General features: G+C 39.1%; 1 protein-coding gene across 1 annotated transcript; it reads left to right on the top strand.

Annotated features, from left to right (window-relative positions):
* The first annotated feature begins 3,061 nt into the window (after window positions 1-3,061).
* lrrc4ca (leucine rich repeat containing 4C, genome duplicate a) lies at window positions 3,062-4,999 on the top strand. The gene has a single exon (XM_055155621.1). The coding sequence runs from the start codon at window positions 3,062-3,064 to the stop codon at window positions 4,997-4,999; it is 1,938 nt and encodes a 645-aa protein (XP_055011596.1).
* Window positions 5,000-11,442: the final 6,443 nt, after the last annotated feature.

Below are 11,442 nucleotides of genomic sequence, written 5' to 3' on the forward strand. Positions count from 1 at the left end.
AGAAAGTTTGTTTAGATGTGGGATGCGGATTTTACTATGAACAGTTATTGGACGGTTTCCATTGTGACAGCAGTGACTTCTGAATTGTACTCTTTTTGTTTTTGTGTGTCTCTGTATGCATGTGCGTGCGTGTGAATAGATTGTAGTTTAGAAAATAGACTACTGACTGCTTAGCAAAAAAAAAAAAAAAATCATATCTTTTTTTTACTTGCGAAAGTGTTGCTTATGCACGTGAAGATGAATAGTACACAAAATGTTCCTCTTGTCTTGTCGTGTCTTTATGTCAGCATACTTGTTATCGGGAGAATGTGGTTGCTAAGACTTGACTCCATAGCCAGATGAACAGTTACATGAAAGAAGTTTAATAACATCAGGATGTTCCATGTTACATCTTCGTGAGCGGCCCAGGGAGGTCGAGACGAAAGAAAACCAACAGTACTTATAGTTTTATGATAATGAGTAGAATGGACGTGTGTACACATGAAACCTTGGTACAGAGAATATACATAGAAGACAAAAGTACATATAGGAAACTCATGGCTGCTGTATCTGCTCCAGTGTAACGGAGGCATGGAGATGTCTGTAGTATATCACTTAACGGAACATTGTAAGCTCCAGTTAAACATAGCGGTAAATTGTAACATACAGCTGGAGAAGAAGTTTCATGCTTACAATACTTAAAGGTGCACTATGTAACTTCTTTGCCCGGAATGTTCCAGGGTATGGCATTAAACATATATCTCTTGCATTTTAAGTTCTTGGGTTCTTTTTAAGGACAATACAGTAAAATGTATTTACCTTGTTGACATGTTTCGGCTGCAAGCCATCTTCAGAACTGTCCCCGGTGTTGGTGGTGACGTGTCATGTATCAGCTGTTGTTATTTCCTGTAGGCGTGGTCAGCCTGATTGACCTGGGAGGTGACTCAGACTGACCACGCGTTCCATTGCCCAGTGTTCTCTGGAGGAGGGTGTCCCAGGTGTGTGAAAGGAGGAACGTTCCGTCATCACAATCAATGCTGTCCGTGCCTTGTTTCCTGATTTCAATGGCCTCCCTGATCCAGCGACTGAACTTATTGTTTTCCAAAGATCAATGACCCATCTCAATCCATAATGTGGTTATTTCTTGGTCCGATATGGATTTAAGGTTTACCTGTTCTGCCTTGTCTTCTTTTTTTTGGTGTGTTCTGGTGAGTCTCCTTGATGTTTTCCTTTCACATTCCTTTTGGTGGTCCTTATTTGGATGTGAAATTCTCGACCCGTTTCCCCTATATATGACTTATTGCATGATTTGCATTGGATTTTTTTTTTTTTTTATATGGTGTTGCATTTTTGTTCTTGTGGGACTTTATCTTTGGGGTGTACTAGCTGTTGGCCGAGTTTTGTAAATGCCTTTAAAAAAATTTGAATTTAAATGTATTTATTTGGAGGATAAGCCCCTTGAGATGTGTCACCATCTCGTTTTCAAGGGGGTCCCAAAAGATCCCAAGAAGTTAAAACACGTAAGAAGACAACATGAATATCTTTGGCTTTATATTTCTTGCATTTGTTCAATTGCAGGTGTTTTAAAGCTCAAAAATACCTAGCTCCATTTTGATGGCCATGTTTATTTCAATACTGTGGAATAATCAATGCAAAACAATAAAATCTCTAAGAAGACAAGCAGGTGGCGGACCCTCTACTAGAAAAGTTACACAATCCACATTTAAGTTAGAGCAATCTATTTTGTATTATACTGTATTTATTATGTTATTTAAAATGTGTAAACGACTCCTTTAATCCAAGTCCATAAACGTTCATATTTATTCTAGCTTTTGAGACTTTACCTCTTTCTTCCACAATGCTGCAACAATTAACACAGTCCAACGGTTTCACAGAAGAAAACCATACAGATCTATAACATTTTGATTAGCTGTCAGCAGGGATTTAGCTTTTAAATACCTTCTACAAAATGACTATATTTCTCCTCACCTGTCATCACAGTCATTGCAACTACCTGCGTTTAAACACTGCACCTTATATTGCATAGACAAGTAGAAAAAAAAAATCATTGCAGACAGAGTTAATCACTAAAGGCCTATCAATCACCGCTAAGGGGAGTCATAACATCATCTCTCCTGTGCGCGGTAAATCTTAATCAAAGTTGACGTTGTTTGTATTCCAACAGTTTCCCGGGGCCCCATACGTGTTCCAAAACAAATTCCCCACTTCCATTTGGACTTGCTCTACAATCTTCTCACATACGTGCCTTTGAGGAACCGTCGCTGTAATCAGGCATTTCCAGATTTCGCGACTCGATTGAAGGGGTGGTGGGTGGCGAGCGGGCCTATTATTTATGTCCCCAAGTCTCTAATATAAATCACACTGTGCCAGTCAAAACAGCTTTCCTTTTCCGTCCCTTCTTCTCGCTCCTACAGAGATATAGCAGAGGAGTAGCTAGTTTTATTGTGATTTTGTTTTATACCACTGAGATGGGAGCGCGCGAGGAGGACAGTGTTGCCCGAAAACAAGAATTGATGTTCGGCACTACATCAAGGTTGTGATTGTGTGTGTGGGTGCCAGTGTGTGATTATTAGTGGCCAGCACACGGAGTACGGAGAAGTAAAGCAGCTGTTTGGACACTGGAAGGTCTTAGAGATAACAGTTTAATGTGTGTCCACAGGTGTGAGAAACAAAACAAGTAACTTCAGTCAAACACAAGAAAATACTGGCTTGGTTTTGTAGTACACTTTAAAAATGTGATAAGCTTCTCACTGCAGAGTAAAAAAGAAAGATGGGAGAGTAAAAAAGAAAGATAGAATGAAGACAAGATATCTGTTGACCTTACACACTACAGTAAAACAACTGAAATGATGTTATGAATCGATATTTCCTGAACTAATAAAGTTTGGAAAGTTTTAATCAATCTCAGACTTAACAATTCTCTTGTTTTTTGTATTTGTCTAAAACATGTAACAAGAATGAATTGGGTTGTAGTGATCTAATGTATACTTTTTTGTTTCTTGTCTTTCAGCGTGCCCACATCCTCTTTCCAAAGAGTGGAAGACCAGTCAACGAATTATGAATGTTAAACAAGATGACCTCCTCTCAGCAGCAGCAGACGATGCGAGGTCCTAGGTGGAACCGGGCCTTGACCGACCCTTTGTTCGTGCTGCTCTTGGCCCTCCAGCTGCTGGTGGTGGCAGGGCTGGTGCGCGCTCAGACCTGCCCCTCTGTCTGCTCTTGTAGTAATCAGTTCAGCAAAGTCATCTGCACTCGTCGGGGCCTGAGGGAAGTCCCCGATGGCATCTCCACCAACACGCGCTACCTGAATCTGCAAGAAAATCTCATTCAGGTCATAAAGGTGGACAGCTTCAAGCACCTCAGACATCTGGAGATCCTACAGCTAAGCAAAAACCACATACGGAAAATTGAGCTGGGGGCTTTCAATGGACTGGCCAATCTCAACACCTTGGAGCTCTTTGATAACCGCCTCACTACTATCCCAAACGGGGCGTTCGAGTATCTGTCCAAGCTGAAGGAGCTTTGGCTGAGGAATAACCCCATTGAGAGTATCCCCTCCTATGCTTTCAACCGTGTGCCCTCACTGCGGCGCCTGGACCTTGGGGAGCTCAAACGGCTCTCCTACATATCCGAGGGGGCCTTTGAAGGGCTAAGCAATCTGAGATACCTAAATCTGGGAATGTGCAATTTAAAGGAAATTCCCAACCTTATTCCCCTTGTAAAGTTGGATGAACTGGAGATGTCCGGGAACCAGCTGTCCATCGTCCGGCCTGGCTCTTTTAAAGGGCTCATACATTTGCAGAAACTTTGGATGATGCATGCCCAGATCCAGACCATTGAGCGTAACTCTTTTGACGACCTGCAGTCACTGGTGGAGCTAAATCTGGCCCACAATAATCTTACTCTTTTGCCTCATGACCTGTTCACCCCTTTGCATCGCTTGGAGAGGGTTCACTTACATCACAACCCTTGGAATTGTAACTGTGACATTTTATGGTTAAGCTGGTGGCTAAAGGAGATGGTACCGGCTAACACAAGCTGCTGTGCAAGGTGCAGTTCACCCACACACCACAAGGGACGCTACATCGGCGAACTGGACCAGAACTACTTTCACTGTTATGCTCCTGTTATTGTGGAGCCCCCTGCGGACCTGAACGTGACCGAGGGCAGCGCTGCGGAGCTGAAATGCAGAGCCAGTTCTTTGACCTCTGTCAGTTGGATTACGCCGAACGGTTCGATCATGACACACGGAGCATATAAAGTCAGGATATCAGTGCTAAATGACGGGACGCTGAACTTTACCAACGTCACCATGCAAGACACTGGAACTTACACTTGTATGGTGAGCAATTCGGCTGGCAACACAACCGCGTCCGCAACTCTTAACGTTTCTTCGACGGAGAACAGCAGCTTCAGCTATTTCACCACAGTGACAGTGGAGACTATCGAATCGCCGCACCAGGAAGGAGTGACTACAACTGTGCATCAAAGAGTCGGCCCCACCGCATCCGCCGGTATGTGGGAAACAGTGTCCCCAACTTCAACCACGACGACTACAGTTCGAACGCCAATGTCAACACGCGCTACCGAGAGAACCTACACTATCCCTGTCACGGATATTGACGGTACCCTGAACGGTCTGGATGAGGTGATGAAGACAACCAAGATCATCATCGGTTGCTTCGTGGCGATTACGCTCATGGCTGCCGTCATGCTGATCATCTTCTACAAAATGAGGAAGCAGCACCACCACCAGAACCACCACGCCCCGACGCGCACCATCGAGATTATAAACGTGGACGAGGACTGCGTGACAGGGGGGCCCGGCATGGAGGGTCACCTGACTTTGCCCCCTCTGGAACACGAGCATCTAAATCATTACAATACGTACAAGACTGCGTACAACCACGCCACCATCAACTCTATACACAGTTCTGCTCATGAACCTTTGCTAATCCGAGCCAGTTCAAAAGACAATGTTCAAGAGACCCAGATCTGAAACGCTTTTCTTTTCTTTTGTCTCTCCCAAGACTTTATCGCTGATGACTGATGGGAATTACAGCAAGACAATGCAAAAAGATACTACTCTGAGGAAGAGACTAGACTTTTGGAAAGCAGTAGTTGGTGATGTTTATTCAATGACTTTGGGAACTAGGGTATGTCTACTGTTTCAAAGTGTCTTTACAAAAACAGAAGTTATTTATTTAAGAAAAACTATTGTGATTAAATCAAGAAAAACTGTATTCTGCAATTATTTTTTCAGCACTTATTTCATGTGTTGTCATTCCATTCTCGCTCATTCTGATGGGATTGGGTTGCTAATATGCGTTCAAACTCTTCAAGACATCTGTTGAAGAAAAAAAAAGAATCCTTGAGCGTTCGTCTTTTTTTTAATAAACCACAGACTTCAGATCAGACAAGATAGTGACCTAATTTCCCCCCATGTATCAAAGGAGTAGCGCACATTAGTGGTTTTCTCCAGCTGTGGGTTAAGTGACGAAATCTTTTGTGACCATCTGTACAACTGAGATGAATGAAACACTAATTCATTATTTTACAGTGAGTGGCAAGACTGTTGAGTGATGAAATTTGATTATCAATGTTTAATTCTAGCCACCACATGCGCATTAGCTAATTTGTTGTCGCCAATAGCCCTGAATGTAATATGTCCTTTGTTATTTCATTTGTACAATCAAAGATCACACATTACACAGAGTTTTTGTTTGATTAAATTATATTGATTCACAACAATGAGATACTTTTACACCTGTTTTTGTTTTGCAAATGTATATAAGACATATCTGACTTGTTTTTTTTTTATGTTAGGAAAGATGTTTATGTGCATTCTGAGGCAACCCTGTGTAACTTGAAAATTTCCCTCTTGGGGCTTCAAATTTATAGATGCAACCACACAGAGGAATAAAGTTCAGCGTAAAGTTCATCTTAAATTTATGGCAACATTTTCTATCCTTCAAACATAAAAATTTGTGACCTCTTATTTAGTAAAATGTCAATTGAAATTGTCCGTGAAGCTCCAAAAGTACCAATTTCAAAAGCGGATAGTAAAATATGTTAAAAAGTTGCACAGCGTTGCTTCATAGCCCTATCTTAAAATTAATAAAATGAAGTTTATAAAGTGATGAAAGTTTTAATTATCAGAAGAAACTAAGATATTATGGGCAGTAGGTGAGAAATGCATATAAATATATATTTTTTGAAGTAAAGGTACACTGCATGACATCTGCTGCCTGCTTGTCTCCATGGAAATGTTGTTGCTTTGTCTAGAATGTTACTGCACTACACCACATTACAAGTCAGATCTTTGGAGAGTCTCCCCTATTCACAGAAGGAATTACTGTATATTTGAGCAATAGAATCAATAAACGTAATGAATAAATGCTAGATAGAAGAGTTTTAAGTTCAGGCCATGGAACAAAGCAGTAACAGCTCCATGGAGACAACCACAAAAGTTGCGCAGTGCACTTTTAAAGACTATTTTAAACATATTGAAGCAAGTGAACTTCCCCCGGCTCCTACAGTATATATGTCCAATGTAATACCAACAGTTAGTTAATGCATTCACCTTTACCTCCCGCTACTTTGTACCATTGCATCTGAAGGTAATTGCTTTGAAACCGCCTTTTTCACGCTGGGCAGCCCCTCGCCTCATCTCTGGTAGAGCAAACTCATGAGCTGAAGAAAGACCTTAAACCTTTTATACAGTGGTCTGAGCCGCCTGTCATGTCTGTGCCACTTTTCCACTCGGGCAAACGCCTGGCAGCCTCTACATCCCCGCTGCCTGCCCTGCCAACCACAGCTTTTGGCCCACAGCTCACTACAGCTTATGGCCACTGAAGGCTTGGTTTTTTTAGGGGTGAGTGAGTACGGATCGGGCACAGACCAGATGTTTGGGTTGCACCTGCCTTCTCCCCAACTCTCTTAGCAACAACAGCATTTCCATTTTAATTGATGTGCCCATAGGCTTTGAATGGACACGGCTCTGCAGGCGACCCATATTCTGCAAAGTGTTTTGAATCCCCCGCTGTGCACAAATGGTGCCAAGGTCCCGTAAATACACAGGTTAGACTGCATTTTTCACAATAAGGGTATATTTTTAGGCTTAAAGGGGCAGGATGTAATCATTTTGATGGAAGAAGTCTTTTTTTTTTCCTCAAGCAGTGAGAATTGTTTGAAGAAAAAATCAAAATAACTGATTTGTTGTAAATAAGACTACTATACACTAACTATACATTACACTATCCTTTTAATCAATGCAACATTTTTTATTTTATTTTTTTCACATTGACATAAATAGACACATTTAGGCCATAAAAGCTTTTGACTGCTGTGAACAGATAATATCTTGGGGGGTATTTTTATTTACTTGAAACATAAATTATACAATCTGACCTTGAGGCAAGTAAGCTCGAGCATCCCAGTAAGCAATTTAATGCTCATGTAAGCCATAACATTTTCTTTTTCATCAAGAGAACACAATGTTAAAAATGCGTCTTCACTGCAGCTTTCACCAAATACTCTATTAAAACTACTGCCCCCTTGTGGTTGGAATCCTTGCAATGGTACAAAATATAACATATTTACTTTTTTAAACCAACAAACCAACATCCTGAATTGCCTCAGTATCGCCCCATAAATCAGCCTTTTCAATTCAGCTAATGTGTTTGCTCGGGAAGGCGACCCCTTGTCTATTTTACTAACAAAAATATGTTTTATGTTTATCCTTAAATCTTCTGTCTTTCTTTTTTTTTCCATCTGAACACAGTTATTCTCAGTGTTGTACTTTTGTAGAGTTTGGCACATTTGTAAACCTTGGAGGAAACCGGGCTGGTGTCATTTTTGGTGTGTTTGTGTTTCTGGAGGCTGGAAGCTTTGTCATTCTTCTCCATCAGAAATCTCAGCCATTCCTTCCTTTCTGCTTTTTCTTTGGAGGTAATTGTCTGAAAATGTCAATGGTAAATTTGTTGCATTTTAGTCAAGCTGTCTGCTGTATGTAAGATATCTAAATATTTTGAATCTATTTCTTTTTTTCCCACACATTCTTTTCTTTCCAAGAGGGAATGCTGTTCTAGTGATAGATTTCTATAAAAACAAATAAATATAAATAAACACAAAAAAATATATATAAAAAAGAAAAAAACATTTTGAAAATAAACAAAGCAACTTTTTGGGGAAGTTTCATTTTACATGTGCCAACAATCTGTTGAACAAGTGAAAAAGAGAAACACACTGTAAAAGAATACAATTGATTTTCATGTAAGCATTCTTTCATGACCTTTAAAAGATATGGAGACCGATTATAGCGACCAGAGTTTGTAGTTCATACACAAATATGGTTCAAATAAACTATTGTTGTTTTTCGGTATTGTCCGTCTCTTATTTTGATGTTAACACTTCATTCAGTATTAAAACAAGTTAGATTACTGTTACCTTTATTTTATAAACAGGTTTTATACACAGTTTCCTTTGTAATATCAGAATTGGGGAGATCATTTTAAAGATCCCATATTACACAAAATTTTAACATTGATTGTGAGCTTTAAGGCATATACTGCTGAACAAACACATACTTGGAGTTGTGGTTTGTTTCATTCACACATTTTTGAGTAATCCTTTATTATTATCTGTCTTCATCTCCAAAGATTAAAATACTCTGTTCCACCTTGATTCTAGTGAAGTTGTACGGAGATTAAAAACACAGTGGAGAAGTTTTGTGTGTTAAACATGTGTAAATGAAACAAAACACTTCCTTTAGATCTCCTTTAAATGTGCCCAATGTAACATTTACGGTAGAGTGTCCGTCACCTGTTTGACTCCATGTAGATGTTATTGTTTTTACTGGAATGTTCTACAGTATGGCATTTAATTCAACTATCTCCATAGAGACAAGCAGGGCAGATCTGTGGAGAAATGGGCCCGTTTACAATAAGAATGCATTGTGGTAGTTCTGAGAAATAAAACACCAGTACATGAATAATATAATATTTGTTTAGTGCCATACTGTGGAACATCCCTGGCAATGCAATGACATTACCATAGAGACACGCACATTGTAAACCCAGACACTGAAATAACTCATATGTTATTTAAACTCTCCAGTCATAATTTCAAAAAAGAGTTCTGAAAATGCAAATCATATGAGTTTTAAATGTCCATACATGGATTTAGTTCCATCTGAGGCTTTATGAGTTTGCTGTTTGTTTCTGTCAGAATATTTGAGTTAATTATGATTTTACGTCATACGTCTGCCTGATGCACGGAGTTGGAAAATTCACGATGGCTCACCGAAGCAGAGAAGACTGTTGTGCAAAAAAAGTTCAATATCTGTTTTAAATTGAATATTTTATTGTAAAGTTCTTGATTTCTTGAGCATAAATAGAAGTACAAACTTTATTTAACACAGCTAAGTTTGCCGTTTCTAAGAACCTGTGGTGCTATCAAGTTTAAGTCCACATGGTTCATTCCTCATGCTCTGCAGATGGTGGACTCTCCACCAGAAAAGTTACACAGTGCACATTTAAAGCCCGGGACCAAAGAGGAAATAATGTATCTTTTTTACAGTATGAGTTAGTACTGTATATAAAACAGGAAACATCTACATTAAAGTTCTTCTAACACATATATGAAACAAACACAACAAAGGTACATTTGTGATGAGGAACCAACAAACAGTATAACACACTAGGAGATCAGAAAATAACATAATATGAGCCCTTTAATGAAGACAAATGCAACATTGAGTTTCAAGAGGTTTTAACCATCGTCCAGTTTCTTTTTTCAATTCTTATTTACCCACTCAAAGTTGTATTTAGAGGGATTTATGCATGTTAAAAACAAATTTACTCAATGCATACATAGCCATTGTTGACTCTCTCTCTCACACACACACACACACACACACACAATAAAAACTCACAAATGTGAACTCCAGCTATCCATGTGGGCATTTAAGAAAAGCAAGCATTTAGGACAGGGGTCTCCAACCTTTTGTTACAAAATGAAAATTCTGGAGAGCCACTCATTTTAGTGGTTGCAAGAAACTGATTCTATATAACAGGACAAACCTTAGAAGTACAGTTAGATGCCTATAAAACATTACACCATTATCCATCTATTAGTGCACAAAGTTCAAAATAACACATTCACAGTGGTAATCAAATTTAATTTATTTAGTACAATACATATAATTCAGAAATCCCTTGGCGAGCTACTTGTAAAGGAGTGGAGAGCTGCTGGTCGCACCCGAGCTATAGGTTGGAGACCCTTGGTTTAAGAAAAGCTCTGAAAATTAGATATGAATAATTGATGTATGTTCTATGAATGCTAATGTAAATTTAAAATCTACTTAGAATTATGTAATAAATTTATCCATATTTATAATAGTATATACAAGAGTCATGCCCATCTCTCTGCCCATACAGGCAGTGTTGGGGAGTAATGGATTCCATGTACAGCAGTTACATAATCAGAGTACAAATTATGAGTTACAGTTACTGTTTTAATGAGTGGTAATTAGATTACAGTTACTTTGTTGAAATAAATGGATTACACGGCAGTATTTTCCTGTTTTCACATTTCAGGCTATATCCCTTTTTTTTTTTTGTTTCCCAGTAATTACACTCATTGCCGGACAATAAACCAGGTCCAAACCAGGTCCAAACAAGGTCCAAACCAGGTTTAAAACAGGATTTAACAGGACTAAACCATGCTGCGTGGACCTCCTCTTCTATCAATAATATTTTTTTTTAATACGGTTAAGTAAAGACTGGGCTTTTTTATTGACTTTTAGCAAACAAAACATCTTAAGTGAAGATATCCTCGTCTTTGCTTCTCTACAGCAAATCAAGTAATCCAAAGTAGTCAGATTACGTTACTCACTTTATGTAATTTAATGGATTCCGTTACAAACTACATTTGGGATATGTAATCTGTAATCTGTAGGGAAAAACATTTTAAAAGTAACCTTCTCAACACTGCTTACAGGCTAAAATTGTCCCTTGAAGTCCATCTCAGATCAGCTGGATCTGGACCCAGCTCCTTTAACATGTGGTAAGTCGAATGAAGAGTTTTGTATGTAACCTGATCTTTGAATAAATAGTGTTTTTAAAATGTTAACCTCAATAGCCTGTCATTAGCACAGTGAATAAACACACTTACTTATAAGGGGATAAAGTGCATTAAAAGCATTGTGAAGTGCTCTGTTTTCCAAGTTATGTCAGGATGCTTTTCATAATAGTTGCCTATTCACAACACAGCCCAGGGTCTGTTCACCCAGTCCCCTCTAATGCACTGCTAAACGCCTCATTTTCTTATTTACTCTGCTCCTCAGGCCTAAATTAATGGATGCCTAATGCAAGAAGTGTGCCATGGATGCTAGTATTCCTTGGACATAATAGGTATAATTTGCACTTTTTATTATTTTTT

This window comes from Boleophthalmus pectinirostris, unplaced genomic scaffold (assembly GCF_026225935.1).
Source record: "Boleophthalmus pectinirostris isolate CB_2022bp ecotype Guang Dong unplaced genomic scaffold, ASM2622593v1 HiC_scaffold_2, whole genome shotgun sequence".
Classification (NCBI taxonomy): Eukaryota; Metazoa; Chordata; class Actinopteri; order Gobiiformes; family Gobiidae; genus Boleophthalmus; species Boleophthalmus pectinirostris.